The sequence below is a fragment of the Chamaea fasciata genome, unplaced genomic scaffold (assembly GCF_029207755.1).
Source record: "Chamaea fasciata isolate MVZ Bird 193981 ecotype frontalis unplaced genomic scaffold, bChaFas1.0.hap1 SCAF_1, whole genome shotgun sequence".
In the NCBI taxonomy this organism is placed as follows: domain Eukaryota; kingdom Metazoa; phylum Chordata; class Aves; order Passeriformes; family Sylviidae; genus Chamaea; species Chamaea fasciata.
Window position 1 is genome coordinate 89,262,418 of NW_027094086.1, and position 27,671 is coordinate 89,290,088.

The 27,671-nt window shown below is 38.8% G+C and overlaps 1 protein-coding gene across 5 annotated transcripts in view; it reads right to left on the bottom strand.

Annotated features, from left to right (window-relative positions):
- Window positions 1-1,801: 1,801 nt before the first annotated feature.
- The window catches only part of CAP2 (cyclase associated actin cytoskeleton regulatory protein 2), a 68,396-nt gene continuing 42,526 nt past the window's right edge, over window positions 1,802-27,671 (bottom strand). For all 5 annotated transcript variants that reach the window (XM_066188616.1, XM_066188626.1, XM_066188601.1 and 2 more), the window contains 9 exons: window positions 24,517-24,660; window positions 24,205-24,290; window positions 22,612-22,717; window positions 10,277-10,466; window positions 9,256-9,431; window positions 7,895-8,018; window positions 7,589-7,671; window positions 4,881-5,021; window positions 1,802-3,346 (listed from right to left, as the gene is read on the bottom strand). In XM_066188616.1, coding sequence (XP_066044713.1) covers window positions 3,263-3,346; window positions 4,881-5,021; window positions 7,589-7,671; window positions 7,895-8,018; window positions 9,256-9,431; window positions 10,277-10,466; window positions 22,612-22,717; window positions 24,205-24,290; window positions 24,517-24,660 — 1,134 coding nt within the window. In that variant the 3' untranslated portion in view covers window positions 1,802-3,262. The remainder of the gene's footprint in view (window positions 3,347-4,880; window positions 5,022-7,588; window positions 7,672-7,894; window positions 8,019-9,255; window positions 9,432-10,276; window positions 10,467-22,611; window positions 22,718-24,204; window positions 24,291-24,516; window positions 24,661-27,671) is intronic.

A 27,671-nucleotide genomic window follows, 5' to 3' on the forward strand; every position in this document is an offset into this window, starting at 1 on the left:
GCTCCCTCCTCTTTGCACCCTATTCTATTTAAGAAAGTTTGACATCCATTGAAGCTTGTCTTAGGAAAAAAAAGCTCTTTGCATTTAGACACTTAAATTAAAAACTCCCCTTCTCTTTTACATACATTTTACTGGAGGACTGACAGCATCTGTACTAGTGAATATTTGACCTATGCAGGTTTACAGAAATGAACTGGCTAATTATCCCAAACATATTTTTTCCATATCAGTGTATGAATGAAATTCACTGTTTCCTGTTTTGGCAGTGGCACTGATCTTAGAGCATGACCACAATATTAGTGCAGTAAAATCAAAAAAATCAATGGGACCTTAGGGATGCTCAGCATTTAGCAGTTCATTCCTTGCTGGAATCAACCATCAAATACAGATGTCTTGCTGCTGAAAACTTGGTGACTGCAACTGCTCATGGTTGAGATGACTCATCAAATCATCATTCTGCAGTTTGTTGGCTATTTCTATTCTTAAGATACAACTTGATTTTTCACAAAATGAGTTTTTAACCTTTAACTGTACACAAATTTGTGTAAAGCAGAAGCAGAACTTCTTTGATTTAGCACTCCTTTTTAATTTTGGATTTAATGACAGGTTGCAGGGAAAGAACACTCCAACCTACTGGAAATGTATGACAAGTATTTTTTATGATGACCAAATTGAACTGACAAAAGGTGGTTACAGATTTGTTGTTGTTGTTATGTGGTTGACTAAGAGTGCTGGATGTTATCTATTTTAGAAGTCTCTCTCCTACTTTTCTGGTGTCAAGTAATGCACTGAGTTGGTATCCTTTTCTTCAGTTGAAGCAATTGCCTTGGGTCTGTCCATGCAAGGCCTTCCTTTTCTTCTAAACTTCTGCCCTCTGACAAAGGTCTGAGCTGTGTTCAGACTGTCAGGCACATGTTGTTACTTCAAAGGACCTTTTTCTGCTAAGAAAACAGTCAAAGCAATATACCTGGCTCTTGCCCATTGCAGGATTGTGAATGTTAAGGTGGAGGTCTAGCCACAAAGGAGTTTGCCTTCAAATGTTTAAAGAAGAATCAGATCAGCCTTCACAGACTTTGTATTTGATGGGGGAGTTAAATCCCTCAGAGGAACTACAAGCATTTGCCTGTGTGGTGATTCAGGGCTGTCTTGCTGCTTTCTGTTTATCATCAAGATTTGATACTTGGTTTGTGCCTTAACTCCAAAGCAGTAAGTGACATCCTGCAGCAGCATAATGCCTTGTCCCCTCTTTGATGCAGTATGAAAGAAAGAGTCAGTATCTCAGGCCAGAATGCTCCAGAACGAGGTTGTTTTGTGGAATGCATTACGATTATGATTTAAAGAAACAATCGTTCAACAATCCTTTTATCATGACAAGTATGCAATGCCCACTTTTCAGAGATGAGCCACATCTAAGTGATAATGGAGTGGACTACCTGTGATTGAAGCCATAGAGAGAAACAACGGGAAAAGCTAAAAATAGAAGGCAAACCTTTCCAACTGGCACTACATTGTGATCATCTCCCTAGACATATTCCCTGGCAGACACAGGTGTACCAGTAAGTGAGAATCATGAAAAGCTCCATTTGCTGGCTGTCACCAAAGTTATGTGCACGACACTTCAGATTTATCAGCTGGCATGCAGAATACCCTCTACTCACAGGTGGGTTATGGTGGCAGAAGTGGTAATATTTTAGTGAAATGGGACAAGGAGCTACTTTTTCTCACTCCAGCTTTTGAAACAGGGTTTAAGGAAGAGAAAGGCTATAGGATAAACAGTGCAATCGAGTAAGCTCTGAACAACTTTGTTTTTAAACAATTACATTTTCCTTTTTATTTCATAAGAAGTTTATGGTTGAAAAAAATGATATATATTAAAGCAAACACATTATACACGTAGGTTAAACATCAGATAGCAAAACCGTAAGGAATGCGCACTACTGCTTGTATTGTATAGGGTTTACAATCAAAAGTATACTTAAAAACCCTTAAGTGTTAATGTACTTTCAGGGTAAGTTAGGCACAAATTTAGCTTGTAACTAGCTCTGCAAGCATCTTACTGTGATTTCACTGATACAAAGTATTACAAGTGATCAAAACCATAAGCTGACTTTTAAAACTTTTTATATTTTATTTGTACTATGTGCTGAAATAGTACAAACGTATACAATACTCCACCTTTGTTAAAAAAAGCTGTAGGGACTGTAAAGTAGAGTTAAAGGACTAAACAGGAAATTACCCCTTTATTTGGGCTCAGGATTAGTATGGCATAAATCTATGACTTTGCTTTATGGACACATTTGAAAGTAAGTCCTACAGATGTGGGGAAAAACCCCCAGGATGATACTTTTAATGAACGTGGTGAGCTACAATACAAATATTTTAAAGGAACTTTATTAGTAAGGAAAACTAGCTAGTATCAGATGTGTCTGTCCTCCTTGGTTTTCTGTATAAGATGCAAGATAAGATGTGAAATTTTAAAAAGTGGGAGATGGTGCCACAAAAAAAAAAAAAAAATCCAAGGAGCAAAAAACCTTCAAGTAATTTCCTGCAAGGTTTCAGCAGCATTGATGAGGCCCTAGCTTAGAAAGAATTACTAATTTACAAGAAATGAAAGGGCAACAGCAAGTCTGTGAACCATAAAAAAATCTTACTTCACAGAAAACTGTGGGATCTTCTAAATATGCATATTAGAAACATTTCTGATTAAATTACCAGGTTTTTTTGTTTAATTTTCAGTTAGTAAAATGTATTGCTGTGCTGAAAACGGTCCTTTTTTGCTTGTTTGAAACGGAACACATTATGATTGCCACAGAACTGCAAGAGACTGCATACTTTCGACATTTTTACTGCATCATACAGGAATTGCTTAATAGGTAAAAATAAACACCTTAAAGTCTTAATGCTATTTTTGATTAGCAGAAACACAAAAAGGAATGCACTGAAGCAAGATGATAAAGTGTATCGTGCAGTATGTTGGCTTAATGTAATGTATACCGTATTTCAAATCAATGATGTGACTGGAGGATGGGGGTTTAGCCTATTACATTCCCATTCAGAATTAAAATTGTATGTGAAGGCAAACTGTGTGGAGACGTGACCAGGACCTGACAAAAGGGTGCCAGATGTGTTACTGTTCCTAGCATGCAGAGCTAATGCTTGAAGGCCTATGACAGCAGCATGAACTCCTGCTACTTCTAGTTCTTTACATGACTGCTTTGTGTGTGCTGGCCATGGTCAGCAAGTGCTCCATGGCGTGAGGAAGTCAACCCACAATCTCTGCAGGTTCAGTGACCAACTTAGATCCATCCCATGCTGTCTTGAACTGTTCAGGAACCGGAAATTCTTTCTGGTAGGAAACAAAAGCAACAACGATGGTTAAACAAACAGGGGATATCTCGTGAAAACTGGTGGAATACTATTAGTTCTACATGACTGCGAAAGCATTGATAGCTCAGACATGCCAGGATTAGAGAGAAGCCTTCTTCATTGCCCTAGGAAGCTATTTTACAATGCCACACAGGAAAAAGGCTGATTGCTCCCCAGTTTCAAATAGCCTTGGTATGGTACTACTTTGCAATAATCCCTCTCACACCATTATCTGCATCAACTAAGTAAATAAGCCTCATGTCAGAAATGGCTTCAGATTCCATCGGTGTCTGGGTTGGAAGACAGTAGAGAGGATTTAGATGCAGAGATTAAGCCAGGAGTCTAACTTTAAGGACAAAAGCAATACTGTAATATGGAAGAACAAAATAAAAACCCCCAATAATTTTAAGTGTGATACACTTCAAAATAGTCAGCATCCTTTGTGGGGTACACAAAACAAAGGCGAACATCAAATAAAGTGCCCCTCCATTCTACAAATTCAGTGGAATGATGGAAGATGTTGAGTATTTCTCTGTACCCAGTAAACAAAAAATTACATGAAGAGAAGGGTTTTTCATTCAGACCTCAGAGAGGTGTTTTGACAGCCAGTAATTTCTGATGTTATGGTGATTTTGAGGCAAGACTGACCAAAAGGACTCTTTTCTAAAAAGAGATGGGTGAATATGCGCCCACTAAAAATTGTTCCCTTTTTACTTGTCTAAAGCTGGGCACCCAGCAGTCACTTTTGGAAATGTGAAGCACAAAAGTTCTCATTACACGTTTTATTTTATAAAGCCTAAGCCCCTGTACTAAATTTGAGCCCAAAAGACTAACAAGAAATTTAAGTTTTGGCTATGGCCATGCACTGCAATTTCAACTCTTCTCTGTTGAGGACACCAGGGAACTATTATGAGCACACTTTGCCTGCTTGTGTGTGAAGAGACAGAGCATGACTTTACTAGAAATGCCACAGGGCACAGTTAAACATTTTACTAGAATGGGAAAGGAACTAGGAAAATGCACCAGTTTAAGTGGCTTTTAAGGACATATGTTGAAAATAGTGCAAAGTACTACAGCTACCCACATATCAACAGCTTTAGAAAAAAACAGGTATATTATACTATATGATTTCACCTATATTAGTATTATATTTATTTTAGTTTTAGCCTCATCTTCTTCAGACTTAAGTGCTCTTCTGTGAAGTTAATTTCTTTGAGAGATTAATTTTAGATATAAAAAAAGAAGATCAAATGGACAGGACATGAAGCCATTATCCATCAGAATGGAAAGAGAGGACATAACTTCTGATCTCTGAAATTACTTTGTGCCCCAGAAAATAGGGAATTCTTCCTCCTGAGATACAGGCACATAGAAATTAAATTGGTTTGGATCACTTTTTGGTCACATACTATGTGTGTTACATCAGTTTCTTTCCTAGCGGCTTAAGTGCTCTTAACTGCCAAGACTAGTATGGAACAGAAAAGAAACTAATAAAAAAAAAAAATCTCACTCACATAATCACCATCTTGGGGGATGAGAATGTTCATCTCGGATGACTTGGCACTCACAATCTCACAATCCAATGACTCCTCACTGAGGTAGATGTGGCAGCCTTCTGTTTTGTTAATAGAAATGGTTGGCACTTTCCCCATCACCTGCAAAATAAAATCTACTTAACATCAAGTGCTAAAATCCTCACGGCCTTCTAAGTCTAATTATGACCACCAGCACCTATTCTATGTGTCACCTGCCTGTGTCATGCTTTGATTTCATTTGTTGGACACTGAAAATTCTTGGTAACAAAGAAGGTGGTAACAAAGACCAAACACAACAGCAAACCTGTAATATCCAGCAAGCTTTTAATACATAGTTTGATGACAGTAGTTCTCTGATTCTCTTTAGTTTCAGTGATACTTTTGTGCTGATATTTAGGCAGTGTTCACCTTGTTCATCAGTGAGAACTGGCTAAGAAGTAAAACGTCAACTTCAACTTAGTAACGGCAAAGGAAGGACCCCAGCATAAACTAGTATTCAACAAGGGATTTGTAATACACTCTGAAGACTCCAAAGCTCTTGCAGCATGCAACAGGAAAGGGTTTTTATCCCCTTCAGGCAAGCTACAGTAGTACATAATTACTAAGATCAATTTAATTAAATCTCAAAAACTATTTTGTATGTCTCTTTAAGAGCAAGCACAAGATTTACTTGAGGTGAGGAAGGGAAATCTTCTCTTGTTTGCAACTTTACAGATTGAAAGATTTCTTTATGGCTAACAGTCAGACTCATTGGTTGTCAGCAAAAATTCCTGCTCCTACCCTCTCTAGCAAGGATGGCAATATACTCTGGACATCAAAACAGCAGAGATTATCCCAAGCCATAGAACAGTGACAGCATGTGACAGAGATGTACTTGTTAATGAGAGTGTCTCCATCACTTAATTTAAATAGTATCTTTCAACTTCAGTTCCTTAAATGTGGCAGTAAACCCAGTGGTCTGTCCTCTTGCATCCCACCCTTTTCCTGAAGTCTGCGCTACGCAATGGATCAATGCACCTTAAAGTTCATTCTCTTAAATGGGTTCCTATGCAATGGATAACAGAAGGAAGGGGTGTTTAAAAATTTTTGCAAACATCTGGCAAGGAAAAAAGATACCACTGAGATGAGGGAGAGACAAGCAATGTGGCACTGAAGTCACTATAGCAAAACCTGTAGGATTAATTTACTGAAACCTGTTGCATTAATATATCATGTATTTGGATATTATGAACTCAGATCTTCAAACTCCTGAGAAAACTGAGGTGCTTAGCATGTGACATATGCCTGCCCTGTGGGAGCTGCCTGATTTGAGCAGCATACAGCATATAACCAGACCCTGCCTTCTTAAGTGGATTGCCACTCTGCTCCATGACATGCATAGAAGCCTTATGCAATATTCATAGAACATGATTAATTTTGATTCTAAAAAATTTGATTCTTATAAAAGGTATTTCCACTTTATTTGAGTATTAGCAAGCTGTGGTTTTGCTATTCATTAAGTACAAATTTTTCAGTTTTCATGAATAGTTTAAGAGGTAATGATTAAAAACAACATAATTATTTTGAAACTGCTCAAATAAGTGCCTGGGATCCTTAACTAACTGCCTCTGCTGTAAAAAGACATGTAGTGATCATGACTAAAACTGATTGTTACAGTTCAGAAGATAATGCACAGTTGGTAGCAATGCCAGTCACTTGCACAAGGCTCAAAATATAAAAACCCCATCTTGCTCCTATTCCCTGTGGGGGCTATGACCATTATTTCTGAAGCATGGAGCAGGACTGCCTATATTTAATGTCATACAGCAGGCACAGCCTCTTGAGCTAAAGACCTCACTTTGAAGAGTGGCAGTTTAATATAATAATTAACATTTCTTTTCCACTTAAAATAATACATCTTGGAGTCCCTTCTTACATTGTGATTACATCGTGTGCGTCAGACGCAACTCAGCATTAGAGCAGGTACTTAGACCTCTTTGAAATGGGATGACTGAAGTGCTGTAAATGTCAGGCAGACTGTATATTTTGAGCAGGACCTGTGTTCCTAGTAGAGAGGGCAATGTATCGATTAAAAATACATTTATTTTCTTTTCACGAGAATCACAAGGAAGATGATCTCTGATGAAGCCTTTTGAAGGCAAGTAAGTACATTACTTAGTTATTTAAAGTGTCACGTCACTGGGAGACGGCCAGGGAGATTTTTTGAAATCCCAGCATCTACTTTTACTTCTTCATAGCATTTAGTTGTCCTGTAACAGTCTATTTGAACATTTCCATTGAGAGGATAAGAAAAGAAAAAAAAAAAATCTTGTGCACTTAGAAATCAATTAGCTAACTGCTAAAAATTCTTCTCTAAGCACCACTGAATTTTCAGGTGCTGGGAGTTGCTAAGCATGAAAGCAAGCAGATCAGGGACAGAAGTAACAGTTCTGCCAGTGCACAGATCTCTCAGCTTTACCAGGGCCAGAAGGCACTCAGCTACAGGAAGTTTGTTCAGTGATAGTAAATAGTTTTCACAAGTATTTTCTAAAAACATCAGCAGAACTTAGTGCACATAAAGATCCATTTAATTACTTCTTACTTTTGTTGTGCTCTGTTAGTTTTTAAAATCTCTTGTAACTACATGTTGGGCACTTCCCCCCTTCACTTGTTCTAGGTCTGTCTTCATCTCTCAATTAGGTATTTACCTGAATCTGAATATCCCTGGAGTTGATCACTTCCACGATTCCCACAACATTGTCAAACACAAGGCCAAACTTTTTACAGTTGTCTAAAATAAAAGCAATCATAAATGAGAAAGGTAAGACCATAGCAAATACATTCACACCTGCTACATTAACTACAAAAAATCCCAGCCCTGCACTGCACAGCGGAGTGACTTTACTCTTGCGATCAATCATTAAAGTGAACGGAATAATTCAGATGCATTATTAATCATATAAGTCTGTTTTTTCAAGATTGTCACTTAAAGCCCAGCTGAGCTACGCACTCACCAATAGTAATTGAGTTGATTTTTCCTTTTATCTGAAGTGTAGATTTGTTACACTTAAAAATGTAGGCCACTTGCTTGAGTTCAGTGTTGTTAATGACCAGGTCATTCTTATCCTCTTGATATTCCTATTTCAAAAGAAAGTTCATTTAACCTGTTGTCGTTAACTAACAGTCTTTAGCTAACAGTCAGATAGAGTTTAGTACAATTTATCCTCGAGTCATTGCATCTTCAATTACAACAGAGCAATATCCTTCCTGTGGCTTAAAATCCTAATCTGCTTGGTGACTAGATACCTCACATAACTGACCCTTAGATGACACTGTATCTTTCAGAGCTGCAGAGCTGAAGAAGTTAGCACAGACAGTGATAAATCCATTAATTTTGCAGCGAAGATGTTATGCTCACAACAATTTAAAAAGGCACACACAAAACTGCTGTTTGGCTCCCATCTGATTCAGACTGAAGAACAGAGCAAGCTTTCCTTCCCTAAGTGTTATATAATGTTTGATACTGATACAGCATACTGTGAACACATACAGGCATTACCATATACAATAAAGGAGTAATAGGCAAAGAAACTTCCTTCCTTTAGGCTTAAAAGAACAATTACACTCCACGGATATTCAGGAAAAGCTGGGGATCCACAAGGCAAGTTCCAAGTAGTAGAACCATAAGGCAACATAACCCAGGCAAACGGTGACTGCACCTTATGCAAACTGGACTCCACTGTAATATACACTGTGTATACAACCTTCTGCATGACTAAACTGAAAATGCTTTCTGTTCTCTCTTAACCAACACAGCCACATCAATTTTCATTCACAGATTCTTTGGTATATGCCCACATAAATTAACAACACCCAAACTTTAAACAAATCTTTTTCCATCTGTAGATTGGGCAAAAGGAAAACACTCCTCTACTTTTAAGCATGGAATACATGCTTGCATGGAATGGGAAATGAAAAATAAATGTATAATTCCATTGGTTGGGGAAACTGGAGAGAGTGGTCTGTGATGACTGTGCTCTCTCATTCACAGGAATGGTCTGCAAAAAGGGATTTTAATTGGTGTTCTCTACTGGACTTGTTTCTGGGACATTATCTGATTTTGCAAGGAATTTATATGCTGGTTCTGATATTCTCCAGTGAGATGAATTAATAAGCGATTTTCAGAGACAAATCAATTAAGATTCTACAGAATAGTGAAAGTTGAACTGTAGCAATGCAGAGAAATGGAGGATTCAGCCCATTTTAGTTGCAACTTTGTTTTGTTGCATGTTAATGACAGAAGAGATGTTTCAGTGCTCCTCCTAGTTTGCAATGTGCAAGGTGCAATTAATTCAGAGGTGCAACTTGAACTCACCACTCTCCACTTCTTTCCCTCTAGCTCCAAGACAGGGGCATGGTTCTGCTGTGGGGAATTCTTGGGAGAGGTAGGACTTGGAGTATGGCTTTTTGTTGGAGAACGAACAGGTGGACCTTGGGCACGTAGGCTGGGGTTCTTGTGAGTCTTCTGGTCATCAGAGACATGTCGAAGCCCTAAAAAAACAAACAAACAATAAAAAGGTGCTTGTGAAAGAGAGTCTGTTTTCCAATCCTAAAAGTGCTCATACTGAAGCATGAAAAGTTTGTCTGTAATTGTGTTGTTATTCTCTGAAATTACATTTTTTTATTTCCTCAAGGTTTACCTGGGTAACAACCTAAAGTGAAACTGCTGACATACTTTTCGCAGATCAAATAAAACCTCTCCTACTGTGGACGGGCTCTTAGTGTCTTCAACAGAAAACCCCACAATGTCTTCTAGGTCCGTCTCGGTCTGTAATAAGCTCTGAGATCTTGTTGTATCATGTTTTTCCAGCCATAAAACAGAGTTTCTTTTTCTAATTTATGACAATATTTGACCTATCCCTGCAGCATTAAATGCAAATATATCACTCATATGTACTTAAATTCACAGACATACATTTAAACTACAACTGTCCAATATTAATACAAAAAGCTTTATTTCACTTGACATGTAAGACATTTTGACACAGGTTTGAGTACACTTAATTTGAGTCAGAAAGAGGGATAAAAGTTTATTGCAATTGCAACTTAAGAGATTGACGAGCTACTGGGGGCTGAAGATATCCAGCTTGGCTGCCTTAAAATTAAAAGGATAACTCTAAATGGTGTGAATGTCAGGTATACTGAACTTATTCGGGTGCTGTGGCTTCTAAAGGAGGTTTTGGTATGCAGCCTTCTCCATCGGACCATTGCAAGCCTCAGAAGGATCTGAGCTGCTAGAATGTAACTTAAAAATGCTGTGAAAGTTAGGTTAATACACGTAAAAATTCTTGATGTAGTTGACTCCTGGAGCACAGTTCGGTTTCTTTTCTCCTGACCTTTGGTAATTGCCTCTCCCTGGTTAAGCTGTGCGAAGAGGGCTGAGCGAGACGCGGCTCCTTCGTCCTTTGCGGTTTCCGTCTCGAAGATCGGGGGCGGTCCCGGGGGCGGCGGTGGCGGAGGCGGCGGGGAAAGGCAGGAGCCGCTGGTTAGAACAGATCGCATGGACATGGGGGATGCAACAGGACCCTGTTTGAGACAGAGGGAAATTATTTTACACACAGTGTTTCAAGGAACATTGTATCACAATACTTCATTAACATCCTTGAATACTGCGAGTTCGGGTGACTCTAGAAAGCCCCAGGCTCAGGAGAATTTCTGGCTCCATCATCGAATGTAATCCTATGAATCCTTCCCTGCACCTGAGCAAGCACAGCTAGAAAGACTGACAGCCCACACTCTACCCTTACTGCAGAGCTACTCCACCTAAAATATTTGTCTCAAACACTTGTAAGGGCTGATGTTAAAAATCTTTAACTGTAACCATTCCATAATTTATTCCAGTGTTAACTTACATAAAAAGAAAAAAAATTTTTTTTTTCTTTTCGGATAAAGAAAATGTTTTGATACAACACAAATAACTGAGAGGGTCATGAACTGTCAGTTATATGTAGGGAACATGATAAATTGTATGCAAGATGTAAAATGCTACTCTTCGAACTGTTCAAGTTATCTGTAAAGATTCAAATACCATAGAATGTAAAACTATGGCAATTCAATTATCTTGATTTTGAAATTCAATTTTTGAGTTTTTACTTCAATTTCTTAAATTCTTTTTTCCTTTTTTTTTTTTTTTTTTCAGTTGCAGGGGATCACAGCACACAAGTTCAGTGAAGGGGGCCTTGGCAAAGTAAGTAACAATCTTTCTTTCAGTTTGCATAATCAAAAGTATGTATTTTGGTCTGAATTACAATGCTTACATAGAATATTATCAAACAGACAGAAAATACTAATAATTAGCTGACTAAAATTTTAGAAGAATGCCCTAACATCCTAATAATAGATGTTAGAGAGAATCTGAGAATCACTTTTACTATCCTGCCACTGAGTGTCACTCTGATCCTACCTCTCTGCAGCACAGAAGGAACTTTTTAAAGAACTATTGAGAAAATTAGATTGGTTCTGATGAGTTCAGCTTGATACAGAGATATTGAGCCTTGCAGCCGCAAGCATTAACACGTGGGCAGATAAAATGGAAAAATTACAGCGACTTAGGGAGTCACAGCTCCTCTAACTGGGTGACTTTGTTAAGAGATACAGGTTGTTAGTGCGCCTCTGGTAATCCATCCTGGAAATAGATATTGCTTAGCTGGCCTCTGAGGATATTTTTAACCATTTATGGTACTACTCTTTCTGCTTTCCACTAAACTGAAACAACAAAGTATTGACCTGGTTCATGCATCTCACAGGAGTGAAAACTACAGCTATTTTTTAAAAAGTAAAACTTGTTCTGGCCTGTAATCCCAAACTGATAAAGGAAAAGGGCTGAGGTCCGCATGCTCCTTTTTTTACTTACTCTTCAGATATACTTTAAAAACAAAATAAAAGTCCAAGATCTCTTAAGGGAGTAAGCTCTCTTCTTGTTGTTAAATCTTTTTGATCAAATGTGAACAAATGAGGGGATTCTCCTTTTGGAACCAATTATCATTTATTGTCAAGATATACTGGGACTAAAGTCGACTGCTTTTAGAGACATTCCATTGTTGCATGGATACATTTAACTCAGAGCTTCTGCTCACATACTTCCTTGTTATATCTCAGTGTTTTAGGCTGGGGACAATTTCTTCAGTGGGCCCTCAATTTATAGTGCCCATTCCCTGCCTCTGCTAATGCCAGTGAAGTTACCTGCAGCAGAGTCAGCAGAACTGTGAATTACTGTAATTTTTTAAAAAAATAATGTAAGTAGATTTAGTGGTACAATCAGTTATTGCTGTCTGAGGTGCAGTACAGATCTTCCCCTTCTGTTGCCTGCAACCATAGCAACTGAATCCACTATGCCCTGGTTATCCAGAATTATGAACATTGCTTTTGCAGGGCTTTTTAAAACACTCAGATACTCAGAAATGGCACTCACCATTCACAGTGTGAACATGCAGTTATGAATTATGTATGCTTTATGAAAGGCAATTAATAGCAGTAGTGGTACTGGCTAATAACTTTAAGTCTGAGATGAAAATCTGCTTGCCAAATTCCAGACTGACATCTGATTTCTCAAAAATACCTACTGCTTCCACCAGCTTATCAATACAGTGCTGTGATTTTCCAGAAACTTGTGTAAGACTCACGCATTTAGAATTAACACCATGTAAATTGTTCTAAGGCTGCAAAGATGCATTATACAAAAAGTTTCTGGGAGGTATCTGGGTATTCTGCATGTAACACAGAGTGGTAGGTCACTCTGGCAGCCTCTTTGCTTTAAGTGTCAAACTCAAGGACATGACAGATCAATGCAGGACACTCCAGGCTAAAATAATGCTGCTGAGTAGTGCATCAGAGGCAAATGGCAACTACAACATGGGAATATCCATGTAATGAGATGAAGTAAAACTCAGAGGGGAGTATCTGTGGAAGTGGGTCATCTCTCTCCCAGAACTCTGAAAGACCTACCTGGTCAAAGTACAGATAAAAGGAAGGATTTTAAACACATCAGTTAAGTTTGGACATGGTTTTGCATGACTGGATTTGTATATATGAATTGTTGTCATATTTATTTTCAAGAAACAGAAGACGTAGGAAAAGATCTGGGAAACTAGGAGCTTTTTTCCTTACAGAGCAGTACTGATGAAAAAACAAGTCTCCTCAAAAATCTCAGTTCTTGACCTGAGCAGCTAAGACATTCTAGTCCTTTAAGTGGGTTTCAAAAGTAAGAAAAAAATTGTATCCATTGCACTCATCTGCCCTTCTCTTCTTTTCTTTACAAGCCTAGTTCCTCCACCAAAATCAGTGGTTATCTCCACTGAGCACAAAAGATTTTGAGTTAGATCTAATTAAGAACATAGAAGCTGTCACAAGGTAAAGACACCTGAGGTTCTGTCACTCTTCCCACTTTTCCTCTTAATTTTGTTCAGTCACAGAAATAAAAGACAGACTGAACCTTGGTTGTTAGCTTTTCTCCTGCATGGCAAATTTTGTCTAATTTAAGACCTGAGTTACCGCCACAAAAGGTAACCGATATTGTAGCATGCTATTTTCAACATCCAGGCCCATTCTGGAAACTGCAAACAATTTCAATCATAAATTAGGCCAGGCAAAATTGAAGGACAAATCACAGGAATTAAGGTCTCTGAAGTACAGGGTTTAACTGCTCCACTGTAGATCTCCCATCTTACAGCATAGACTCTTCCAGTGGGACCATCCCCCACTGAAATAAAATGGTGTGGAATGTCTCACTAATGAGAGGGTGCACAGAACTGCTAGGAAGAAGGGTACAGTCTAACTCTGGCTACAGTCTTCTTTTCTTTGCCATTTTGATGTACCTAACTGAAATCAAACAAATATTCAAATAAGGTGAATTTTTTTGTGGGAGAGTGGCTCAGGGAAACACTCAAAAGGGGCTAGAAAGCTCCAAAGTGAACTGGAAATGCAGAATACGTATTTCACTTCTTGCATTCCCTGCATGCCAGGAAGATGGGACCTGTGCTGCACTCAGACACACCGATGGTAAAGGGCAACTTAAAAATCAGCCAAGTGAAGTAGTTGCAAGAACTTTTGTTTAAAATTAATTTTGACATCTATTAGTAAATGAGTCTCTAAGTTGCCAACCTCAGTCACCGGCAATTACTTTGCTTTCCTTAGTTACTCTTCTAAGACAACTTACACCCTCAGGCTCTAGAATATTTCTGAACCAGGCTCTTAAATTGTTCTGGTCTCTGGTAATACTTGTGTATAGTCCTATCCAATTTCAACAAAAGTGCCCTTCACAAAGTCCATTCATTTCTGTTCTGTATAGAGTGGTGTTTGTGAGAGCTGCCGAGAATAAAATAGCATGTTACATGCCCACAAAAGTTCATCTATCCTAAAGCAGCAGGTGCTTAGCAGCTTTGCTATTTGCAGACAACTCTTCAGATTAACTTCACGCAGATGTTAACAACAGTGTGTCTTTACATAAAAAGTAGTAGGAGCCATTTGGACCAGTGAAGGCCGTTGTTTGCAAGCTGCCTTTCTTCCTCTTTTATTTCAGCTGTTTGCCTCAGCAACAGCTGCTGTTCTCAGTGCTGTGGTGTTTGTAGACACCACGTCAAGTTACACGGATAGCTGACTGCTCCCTTTAACATGTTAGTGTGGTCATTTTTCCATCATTTACAAATATGCCCCTAGAGAGAATCATCAGGGGAGCAGATAGAGTCATCCTTACTTTCTGAAAATGCAACACAAAAGTAAGCCATCACTTTTAACCTGGTAGCTTTGCATCATAGTGAACTTGATGTGCTTTGAATCGTACTCCTGGAGCTTTTTGAAATGAAGGAAAATGTAATTCTCTGAGTGAGATCCTATCAGGGAAAGGAGATGCAGGCCCTGTGACCATGTACAAAGAGTTCTGTAGGGGATAAAAGGTTCCAGAAATTTCCTCTCAGGGAAAAAAAAAACTATCTTCAGCTTCCAACTCTGCTCTAAATGGGGTGACAGGGATGGGTCAGGGTTTGCTCCTGGCTGGATAGCCCCAAGCCATCTGCAGAGGGGCCCAAGGGCCTCCCATTGACTGTGGCAGAGAAGCTTTCTTTAGCAGCAGTGTCTGATGCTGCTTGCAGCACTGTGTCTGACAAATGTCACTGTGCAAGGGTTTGCAGGATTGTGGTACAACCTTGAAGTATGTTATATTTCTACTTTTATCTTGTTCAACTGGTAGAAGGGTGAGGTACACTTCTTTTTCTCACCTAACTGGCTCGCTGGAAGAAAGAAATGATTGTTTATGTTGAGATAGCTGCCTGGTTGAAATTCTCATGTAATTCCCTTGAAATTACAGCAGAGCTGAGTGAAGCCCCTTGCTTTTGAGAAGCTGGGCCTTGTTAAGCACCTTTCTCTGAAGGCTTCCTTCCCCCAGAGCACAGGGCAAAGCCAATCCTATTAGAGAAATAAAATGTTGTTCATATATAACCCAAGTGCTCTGGATGCCACACTGTCACTAATTTTTGGTGGCCATGTACAGCTTGACATGTCTTCAGGTCTGCACCCAGCTACTGAGAGACAGTAAGAATTTCTTTTTATGTCTTATCGCAGATGTTACTATTTCCTGAGCTATTCTTGCCGAACAGCTCCCTGGGTTAGCCTTCCATGTCACTGTTACTATATCTGTAGTACTGCAGCAGCAAGGAGCTGCAGTCAGAGGCTCCTATCTCTGGGGATATGAGGGGCTTATGTGCGAGACCCTGTACAAACACCCACAACGTTCCTCTGTGTTTATCCAGCTTTTGGCTGACACAGTGCAGCACGGAAACCGAGGAGAACAAAGTTCTTGTGCTGGGAACCTGCTGTGGAGCATGTGGACAATGCATTTCTTGTAGCTGCAATGGTTGATTTTACTCTGACCTAGAAGATTATAAGCATTTATATAATGCATATAAATAAATGATATAGCCATGTGTATGATATATAGTATCTATTTTGTTAGTCATTCCTATTAAAAGGTAAGTATCTATTTGCAGCTGAAGCAACAGGTGGCTTAGAAAGAGGTCATGAAATCCCTCCCTTAATTTATTGAAAAGCCTTCTTTTCATGGCAGCAGACAAACAGGAATCCTAATTAGAAATACATTCTTTTTTAAAAAAAAAAAAAAAAAAAAGAAGGATGTCCCTGTTTTCTGTTTTCTCCCCCTTTATAGTAATTCTAGTTTCACATCTAAAATTATTACAGCATTCTGTATTGTACTTTCCATACATATGCACAGCCAAAGACAAGAATTGTGAAGCTCAAAATATCACATATCAATCTCTGGGAACAGGTGGACTGTGACTCAGGGGCACAGAGCTCTTGTTAAGGTGTTTTTTGTGTAAAAGTAGCTTAGCACAACAGTTCTACTACCTACCCTATTTAAGTCACCTGTCTGCAAGGAGTTATGGTGCCCAGAGAACTGCAATTTACTAGATGAAACAGCTGACTTACAGGGCCTGTAGTCTTTGTCAGCTCAAACACAAAACAACAAAAAACCAGGCTAGGTTCTTTTCTTATTACTGAGTTTCAGCAGAATTATTTATCTGTAGCGTTTTCGAGCTTTGCAGCCCCCTGTAATATACTTTTGCCATTCATCACCTGTTCAGGATTTAAAATGATGCTTACATCTTCAGAGTTACCCAACCAGAAATGTTTTATACAGCCATGGTCTTCTAAATCATTTGAGAACTGTATGATAATGTAATTGCCAACAACTAGCGTGTTCCAACAGGCAGATTCAACCATCTTTTACTTACATAAAAATTTGGTTAAAAAGAAGACCAATCCCTTTATCAAGATAGTAAAGTTTTAAAAGATGTAACTTTCTTTTTCTCTCCATTTTGCATACTTTCAATTTTGTATTTCCTTTCCCTTTTTCACTGGAACTAAGCTGCATGCCTCGCCCAGGTTTTCCCTTAATGTGTCTGAATGGTGCTTGGTCAAAGTTAAGAGAATACAATTGATATACAGTAAAGACAAATATTTTCAGCCACTGTTGGAATAAGAGAGTAAAACCACTTTCTTTCAAAGGGACAGGGATGTGATTGAGGCAGTCTCCACCAAAGAGGCAACTGTTGTAGAGGTGCCAGGATAGCCAGTTTTTTAACCGATCCTGTACCAAAAATCAGAGCACTGCCTATTCTCTGAGAAAGAAACATTTGCAACTAAGGGATGCAATTTTTTTTCAACAAAAAAATATAAGGGAATAGGGAAGGGGAAGGGTAGAGAAATGAATGGAAGGTATACAGAAAAGGAGAGAAAAGGCTATCACTGAGAAAAACTGAGCACTGTGGAAATGTCTACATCTTATCCAAGATACAGGCATTTAAATTGGTGTATCTCTGCTGCCCTTACTTCTGTCTGAATAAGGCCTCTGGGATTGCAGTCGTGGCTGCGGCTGGAATTTGGCACTCCAGATTTGACCTTTAGCTTTAGTGAAGTGGCTCAGACGATGGCTGCTTGATAAGTAGGTCAAACTAAACACAGCACAGAAGAGATACTGGACAGATAATAGGAGGCTTTTGCCTGCAGAATTTGGTATTTTGCAGCTTGTTCACATCAATATGCACAGAGACGATGTATTACAGGAAAATGTTTTGATAGAACAGGAGAGAAGCAGGGCCATTTTTTAAGAAAATGTCTGCAGGTAATTATTTTAGACTAGAATAAAATGCCCAAGTCTGCACTGAGACTAGGATAATTGCACTCAACAAGGCTAATGCAGGAATTATGATGGTACTTCTTGGTGTGGAGCTTGTGGAGAATTTCAGCTTTTAAAGAATGTTTTTAGAGTACTATCTAAGGAGTAATAAATGCTTTTTAAAATGCTATTTCAGGAAAAAAAAACTTGAACATACTGGCTTCAATGGAAACAGGATTTAAATAAATCTCAACTGCTTTTAAAGATGTGCAGACTTCATCCTAAGTTGTTTTGATTTGTAAAGGGGGAGAGGATTTCACTCATCACTTGAGTGAAATTCTGTATTAGAAACTAAATACTGTAATGAAATTCACTGCTAGTTCCTGTTTGTAAATAAACCTGCTGGTAACATCTATCCTAAATGACTATAGTATAAAAAGAACAAAAAGTTAAGTACAGATCCACCTGCAACTGAAACATTCACGACAATTATCTTTGAGCAAGATTTGTGTCTTAACACTTATTTGATATATGGAAAACTACAGCAGTCTCTTATTACTACTGGTTGTTTTCTTGCTGCAAGGTTAACCTGCAGAAATATGAGCAGAAGTTTCACTTCCCCCAGATTACTCATGCAGGCCTTGTAGCAAACAAACTTTTCATTAGGCATTCTTGTGAGCTGATATTACAGCTGTTCATTTATTTGCATCACCAAAAAGAAGTAGAGGGCAGAAAGAGGCATGCTTCAATAGAATCCTTTCCTAAAGAAAGAAAAGGAAAAAAAAGGCACTTGCTCTTTGTCAGAAAGAACTGAAAAAGGACAGGTCACTATTACAGCTGTGGATTGCTTGTTAAAGACAGAAAGCTGTAGCAAGAAAAAAAAAATGACAATTACTGCATAGGTAAAATACTACTCTGGGCACTTAAAATATTTTATTGTAACAACAGCTTATTCCAAAGACTCACTGACATCCAAGAATGTCATATCTGGCAGCAAATTAAAACAAATCTCCATTTGGCTGGCAATTGCTACTGTCCCCATTGTCAAGATGGCTAACTTGACATGTAGTGAGTATAATGAATGGCCACTCAGCACAGGCTGTAGGAAGCAGAAGGACACTTTGCATCCAAAGTAATGAACTACAGAATTACAGTTTTAAGGAAATACTGTAGATCCATCTGACTTGCACTGACAAGCATATTTTCTCTGACATATGCACAATCAATCAGTGAAAATGACTATTTCAGATTATGTTGAAAATACATGGAACTTTTGACTCTCTGGACAATCATGCTCACAAACATACTTTGGACACCTACTTTTGTTCTGTGAGCACAGTACCATCAAACATCTTAACCATATCCATCACACCTTGAAATGCCAATTTACATAGTCCAGTCCAGTTTTGTACAACCACTCCACATGAGGAGTGAAACAGGTTCAGATGTCCAAAAGTCTAAAGGTCCTTAACTACACTACTTCCTTCTAAGTATATTCTTAAATATACCATATTCTTCACTATTTCCTTGTCTTTCTCCTCACATAGTCCCACACATTTCAATAGGGTGCCCTTAAGAAGTAAAATATTGTCAAACATATTGGCAGAACCAAAGTAAGACAGAACTGTGTTAGATTCAAAAATCCATGAACATCTGTTTTTATCACAAACTTTTTATAAAGCAAATAGAGATAACTGTTATTGTCAGAAGTGACTACTTGGAGATTATTTCAACTCTTTGCACCTGTTTTTGTGTCTGTCTTCTCATTTATTAAGACATTTCTTTCTCTTTCCTCTGAAGTGTCTGCCTGTATGCCTGCTGCCAGAGCCAGGAGCACTTTCCTGTATGCAGTATTGATCTGTACCGGGGCTGGCTGCAGCTGCCCTGTGCAGCTTGATGGAAGGGTATGGGGGGCTGGAAATGGCAAAGCTTTGGGATATTGCATGGACGTAAATGTGCATATCACAGTTTACAGCACCCACAGCTTAGGGAGCCAAGAGCCAACTCAAAAATCCTGCCCCCTTCTTTTAGGAAACCCAACCATAGGAAATCCTCTGATCTAGGCTTATGCTCCTGGGGTTTTGCTGGAGTTCAAGCAATGAGAATACAGCTGGGAGAGAAGCAGTAGTTAATATTCCTCCTGACTCTTCACTCTCGTTAGAAATATCCAAATGTGCTCCTTAAGAGCTTTTTATAGAAACTTCATGCATTGCTTTGTTGACTTCTGCAGATACGAAGGGCAAATTATTGGTATAGCACACTTTAAAATCTGTACTTATATGCCCCAAGACATTTCTCTCTTTCTCTCTCCCTCTATAATAAAATACCTTTTTTTACACCAATGTCTACCTTTCATAAATGTTCCACTTTGTTAATGCCTTGCCAAACTACTGCTTTTTCCTTTTTTCCTTTTATGCGTGTAAGTGGAAGCTGCTGTGTGCAATGATTAACAACTGTGTCTGGAATATATCTACAGCTTTTATATATATCATATTTCTGTCTATACCCTGATTCTGCAGACCTTTATGCTTAACTTCACACAATGTGAATCTGTGACTTTCATTCTCACTTTAAAATGTATAACAAAAATGAAATTATCACTTGAGCAACGCATTGCTTTCTGGAATGTATTTGTTACCAAGCTTCACAGAAATATTTAAATAACATTTAAGCTATTTAAACAACCTGCTAACTTACTGGATTCTAATTTTCTTACACTCACATTTAGTAAAACTTAAAAAAATACATACATCCATAAAAATGAGTCTGCAATTTAATCTTTCAGACTCATATCACATAAAGGATGATTTAAATGAGCCATACTTCCAAGACAGCTTCCAGATACGAGTGATATCCAGAGTGATATCAGTACTTCAGATGCAGTGATGAGCTCATCACTCATGACAGAATGAGCACTGCTGGCAGGAAACTATGCTTAATGTAAATAAACAAGTCACACCTAGATTTCAGCAATTTCTTGGACAGCTGAAGACAGAGAAGTATGAAGACACAATGGCCGAGGTACTGGTTTTAGGACCAGTCAAACACAATCTGCAACAGCTACCCTTCTGAGTAAGACTGCCAGTACTCACCAGCAGTGAGAGCTGCTCCTGTTTGATCAAATGGCTATAACAAACCACTATTTCCATACCTGTGAAGTTCTATTAAAGGTGAAGATTATTCTTTTTCTGTACTAACAGAACAAATTTTGTCCCAGATTCTCAGGCTAATTCAGCTAATGGGGTACTACAATTCCTTTTCCTTATGTAATAATAATTTAAAAATCATTAAGTCTCACGTTCACTGATCATAATAGAATAGGGTATACCAAGTGTGAAATTTTGTACTAAATAAAGGAATCATGTTTAATGTTTAAAATTTTTACTATAGAAACCTACAATGTAGCCAATAATTACAATCTTCTAATTTATCATGTTCAAACATTTTTGCATTGCTTCAGACTAAGATGTACACACAGATCATGGTTCTCTCCCACATTTGAACTAGCACTCAAATACTTGGGAACGGAGAGGCTTTCTACAATGTCTCATGAAGGCTATGAAGAGAAGGCTGCAGTCTGTTGCTGAGCGCAAGTAACCTACATTCTCTTACATGGTTATAACCTCCACAGAGGGAGAAAGAAAGCAACTTTTCCAGGTACCACAGAATCAGAGAAAAGTTTGGATTGGAAGGGTAACCTTGAAGACCATCCAGTTCCAGCCCCCAGCCATAGACAGGGACATCTTTCATAGACCATGTTGATCAGAGTCCCACCCAACCTGGCTTTGAACACTTCCAGGGATGGGACATCTACAGCTTCTCTGGACAATCTGTTCCAGTGTCTCATCACCCTCACAATAAAGAATTTCTTTCTTATATTCAGTCTTTCAATTTAAAACTATTGCCCCCCTGTCCTATCATTACAAGCCTTGGTAATGTCTTCTCCAGTCTTTCTCACAAGCCCGCTTTATATATTGCAAGGTTGCAAAAAGGTCTCCATGAAGCCTTCTCTTCTCCAGGCTGAAAAAATCCCACCTCTCTTTGCCTGTCTTCACAGGAAAGGTTCTTATTCCATGTTAAGCTACACTTCATAGAATCACAGAATGGTTTGGATTGGAAGGCCATTAATCTGAAAGTTCTACTTCACTTCCCTATGTTCCCAAGTTCTTAAAATTGTTTGTTTTGAGAACTAAATGGTGGCCTGTATTAGTCCTCTGAATATTCATTCAATTAAAAATAATGGTATTTGTGTATACCTAAAAATTATAAATTTGGTATGAAAGACTGCACGTGCAAGTATATGGTAGGTTTGGGAGATGGTATCAGTAAAGAGCAGGCTGATTACATTTTTAATATACTTCAGCAGTTCTTCTAATCTGATAATAAACATGAGCACATTATTAAAGTAAAATAGAACACTGTATCAATGTAGACAGTGGACATAAACTCCTACATTTATACCCAGCATAATTTTTCATGTTTAATATTCATTGCTGAATATTAAATTCATGTTTTATATTCATTGCTATCATCTCAGATGTAACACACAGAAGCAAGTTGTATAAGGAAAGTAATAGTTTTATAAAGCTAGTCATCTATGAAGTTACGTATCCCTTGTCTTTGTCTTTTCTATTATTGAATCTCTTTGTTCAGATTCTTCCCACCATCCTTCTCCTTTCCATGACATGCTCCCTCAGTTTTCCTTTGGTCTGATAGGTCCTTTAATTTTTTGCATTTTGTCTTTGTTCCCACCTTCTACAGGCATGGAGAACTGTGTCTGCCTCTCTTTACCATCTGCAGCTGAGGGTTATGGCTATAATATAATCCCAAGTCATTATTTTTTCTTTCTCCAAACCTGTATCACAATGGGCTGAACATCTCCACCAATGGATTTCAAACACTTATTGGCTTGGTTAGGAAATCCATGGACCATGACTTCTGTTCCTGGCCTAGATATTTATTTTTCCTGAGCTAATGACCTGCATGAAAAGACAAACTGTTTACTGGCTTTTTGTGGCTCTTCTTGAAGAAAGAAAGAGTACTTACAGTTTTACTCCAGGTGAGACCTGTGGTGTGGTGCTCTTTGATATAAGCTTGAAGCTCAGACCAGATGTTCAGATATGACTTCACCCAATCAACATGGCGTGTGTCACTGTCAAAACAGAGGCAATATTTATGTGTGAATGTACTTAAATGTGAATATACTAAAAAAGTACAAGAGAGCAGTGCTGCACTTGCTTAAAGCAGGTAAAACCCAATGTCTGCCTTAAAGCCATGGACAAATCAGTTAGCAGGCAGCCAACCAGCCCAGTGCTGCAAAGACTGAAGCTACTACACTGGAAAACCTCCAGAGTACAAGTCACAAATTTGCTTTAGAATCATTATTGTTAGTCCTCCAATGGGACTATAAATTAAACCAGGAAGTATGTAGAAAGAAACTGCTTGTAAGATGAAGTCCACAGTTATAACAAATTATTCGGGAATAGAGATGGCTTACAAGGATTTGTGTGTCCTTGTAAGCCATCACTATTCTGTCCTTGTCCTTGTGTGTACTTTCTATTTATTTCCTTTGGAATTTGATCCTTAATAATGTGGAGGACCTGGGTCAACAGGTTTAATCCAAAGCCTACAGAAGTCAAGGGAGAGCCTTCCATACTTTGGAAGACATTGTGGTCTGATTCAGTGAAAAACAGGAAAAGAATTTCTCATTAAAGGAAGAATTAAATAGCTAAATAATGTACTCTATACCATTACATGAGGCATTTTTTTCTCCAGTGTAAGTAGTGATGCTATGTTGTAAAAATCATCAGCTTCTGCAGCATCAGTTACTACCTTCAGTAGCTAAACTCGGGCTTTAGGAATAATATATAATATCTATAAATTAACATACTATATATAGCATATCAGATATATGTATACATATTTGAGAAATATAAATACAAGTGAAAGGTTTTAATATTTAAAGTTTTTCTCACTAAAGAGGAAAAATTCAATAGCAAATACCATTCTTCACTGGGATATAAAAATCAAGAGCCAAAATCTGGCCTTCAAAAGCACCAAGTCAACAGGATTTATACATGACTTTTCAAAGAGGGCATAAGAAGGACCTGAAGTTTTTTCTCTTTCTCCATCAGTTCACAGATATCATTCAGTGAACTTTTTTTGTGAATTCCTTGTGCTCTTTAAGAACAGTGAAGTGGTACAGAGAAAAATCAAATTAGGAGCTATGGAATTTGAAGCTGTATACATCTACCATCTAAATACACATTTTCAAGCTAAGAGCAAGAACAGCAACCGTATGAGAGCACAAATGAGAGGGGGATGCACAGCAGCCAGCTAGCCACACGTCGCTATGTAAAGAGGCATTTGCATATAAGCCCATGATACTGGAATGCCAGAAAAATGAAAAATAACCTTAAAATGTGCAGAGAGTGAAAACCAGCTCTGCTAATGCTGCTGCCATTCTCAGTGCAGCATGCTGCAGGTCAGAGGTGAGATGGGGAAACTGTACTACTGCAAGAAGATTTTATCAAATGCATTTTTGTTTACAAAATACTTTCCATGATAGCACTGTGAACCCTACTGGTATGGTTAATGCTCTGTTCTCTGACTAGTGGATACTGGAGCTTGGCAACATACCTGTTCTTGTAGTCCTTTAATACCCTGTTAGTATAAAAGGTAGCAGCATCATTCATCTCCTTGACATAAGGGCCTGGTTTAGGAGACTAGGACCATCACCCCATGGTAGCAGGAAAAAACAGAAGGAGAAAGGAAGTAAAACATTAGTCAGAAACCTCCCCTGACATACTAGGTTTATTACCTTCTTGGGTGTAGTAGACTGAAGAACTATACAGATGAGACTGCAGAGCTCTGCAAGATTTGGAACTATCCTGGGCTACACCATCCAGAAGCCTGTTAACAGCCCTCCCAACCATCCCGTGTGTCACTCACCACTGCTATCCACCCAAGGGCTGGGATGCTCTCACTGACAGCTGAGAGGTGGTTGAACATTTTACTTCCCCTGTTCCTTTCTCTGAAGTTCTGGATTTCCTGAATCTTCTCCGATATTGGCTTGAGAAGCATTGCCACCTCATTCTGAAAAAAATGGGGAGAGGAGAGGAGAGGAGAGGAGAGGAGAGGAGAGGAGAGGAGAGGAGAGGAGAGGAGAGGAGAGGAGAGGAGAGGAGAGGAGAGGAGAGGAGAGGAGAGGAGAGGAGAGGAGAGGAGAGGAGAGGAGAGGAGAGGAGAGGAGAGGAGAGGAGAGGAGAGGAGAGGAGAGGAGAGGAGAGGAGAGGAGAGGAGAGGAGAGGAGAGGAGAGGAGAGGAGAGGAGAGGAGAGGAGAGGAGAGGAGAGGAGAGGAGAGGAGAGGAGAGGAGAGGAGAGGAGAGGAGAGGAGAGGAGAGGAGAGGAGAGGAGAGGAGAGGAGAGGAGAGGAGAGGAAAAAGGAAAAGAAAAGAAAAGAAAAGAAAAGAAAAGAAAAGAAAAGAAAAGAAAAGAAAAGAAAAGAAAAGAAAAGAAAAGAAAAGAAAAGAAAAGAAAAGAAAAGAAAAGAAAAGAAAAGAAAAGAAAAGAAAAGAAAAGAAAAGAAAAGAAAAGAAAAGAAAAGAAAAGAAAAGAAAAGAAGAAAAGAGAAAAGACACTGCTGTTAACAGTGGGTGGTCCAAAGCACCATGTGGTTTAATATTGTCCTCCTTGTCTACTGATTTAACATCCATAAAGAAAGGTCATCATGAATTTCTACATTACAGTAACAACTTAATTACCCTCCTCTAGTTGCCATGATAAAATGCACAGACATTAAGTATTAATAACGCGTTGTAGCAAAAATTGTTCTCAGCACTGGCAACATTTTCACATGCTGCCCAGATTAAGACCCATATCGACCCCATAGCTCAGAGTTAGCAGAATGACTGTGATTTTCATCTGATATCCCTCGAATTTCTTCAGCTGCTTGAATTTTTCATGTTATTAACTGAGTTGTTCTTCCAAAGAAACACAAACTACTTGTTAGTTGCCTGTTATCATCTGGCAACAAGACTGAGAAAGTAATACACTACAGGCTAGACCAATTTTACCTTTCCTTATTGGTACATTTTAGTGTTGTGGCTGCAAGTAATGTGGGAGGATTTCATGGGAAATATACTGCTTGCAAGCCATGGTTTGGGGCAGTTCTCCTGGGTTAACCAGAAACAAATGGTATCCATGGGAATGACTGCTGAGTGGAAGGAATAGTGTCTGGAGCGAAAAGTGAAATGAACACAGAAGCTTTCCAAGCTCTTTCCTGTGCAAAGTGAATGCTAATCACACCGACCCAGTGTCTCAGGAAAACTAATTTAGAGCACTAATTCACTGGGAAAAATTTTTCCACTCAGAAAACAGCAGATTGAGCGATGTGGAGTCATCAGTTTACAAGCAAAACAACTGCTGTACCTTGCAACCCTATAATGCAACAGTATGCTCACCAAACCTGTACAATGTCCCACCAAAGACAGTGCACCATTCTGATTCTCCCTGGCACTTCACTTGGAAATCATGCAGGATGTAGCAGAACTCCGCATTTTTTCTCACCCTTTCCAGGACTATTTGTGATGTGCTTGCTGGAGACAACTAATCCCCATGATCTGAGGATTAATGCTGCCCCATGACACATGCAAGATTTTGGGCACATATGTCCTGCTTCATCTCTGTCATCTTAAGGTCCTTCTTTTCACCCTTCCAGAAGACCTCAGTATTAGAGAATTTTTTGTCACCTTAGAATACACGTTAGCTACCAATCAACACAGGTCAAAGACACTTCAAAAACATGTCAAAAAGAGGTTGTGCATTTTGGAAAGTATTTTGATCCACCTACAGAGCCTGAAAATTTTAGTGGTAGAGTAATTTTGAGAAAGGCCTATGCATCTGAAATACATGGGGATATGTGATCGTCCCCTACAACAAAATGGGTTGGGAGAAAACAAATATTTACAGTATTACTGGGAAATTAAAATATTTTCTGTTGATGACTTAATGACCAGCATAAGTCATTAAATCTGAAAAAGCCCTGAAACCTCCATGATTTGTAGTTCTTAAAATATGACTTTGTTGCCATAACATGATAAAGTCTGCAGAAATTCTCCTTTCTAATTTTTGCTTGTTTACAACATGCTGCAGCTGGTTGGGTATTTTCTTATTTTTCAGGGAAATCTTTCAAGTATGACAGTAGTTAACAAAACTGAAATTTAAGAAAGTGCTTGTTCTGCTTTGATATTATGCCAGTTTTCCTCCCATAAAGTCTGAGGGATATTTACAGTCCTTAGCTTACTGTGAATCTTCATGGCCCAGTTCCAGACAAAAAGAATATCAGGGCTAAAAATACAGCTCCACAGATGCCTGGTATATCTAGACAGCACTGGGAGGCAGCACATTTCTGTGGATAGTGCATAGAAGTGGGAGTCCTTAAATGGGGGTTCTCTTTGCAGCTCTCCCAGCAAATTATCATCAGGTTTCAGGAAAGCTGTGTTAGCTTTCTGTGCTTCGATTTCCTAGATATGAAATGGTGTTAACATAGCTGTTTTATTTTGTACCAATACTTTGATATCTATAGATAAGAAGGCAAAATTAGGGTCAAACATTTTTCTGAATGACCCACAGTGACCCACACCTCCTCCTATTCCTTCTAGAAAAGCTCTCAGCCCCTTTTCTGAGGATCTTCTTTCAGTGGTACAGAGATTATTTCTGTCCCTCAGAACATAGGACTTAATCTACCCAATGATTAAATATTTAGAAGAAACCTTTATAAAAATATAGTGGATTTATTTAATTTCACAGAACCTGTACAAGTTTTAAAGGTGAAATCTGTATTGCTTAGGCAAGTTGCTCAAAGTAATCATTCCCTTGGCAGTGCAGTGACACCAGAGTGGGTTTGAGGCTTTGCTCAGCTCCGTTCCACGTGAGAGGTCCTGGCAGAGCAGCACAGTCTGCCTTCCCTTCTCTCTGCACTCATCCTCTTCTGCAATGGCTGCACAAAACATGTGTGTTTGTGGAAGCTTCTTGTCATCCAGGTTTCTGTGTAAGGTTTAGACACAGGAACACAGCCTGCAAGGAATCACTTAACTGAGTTCTG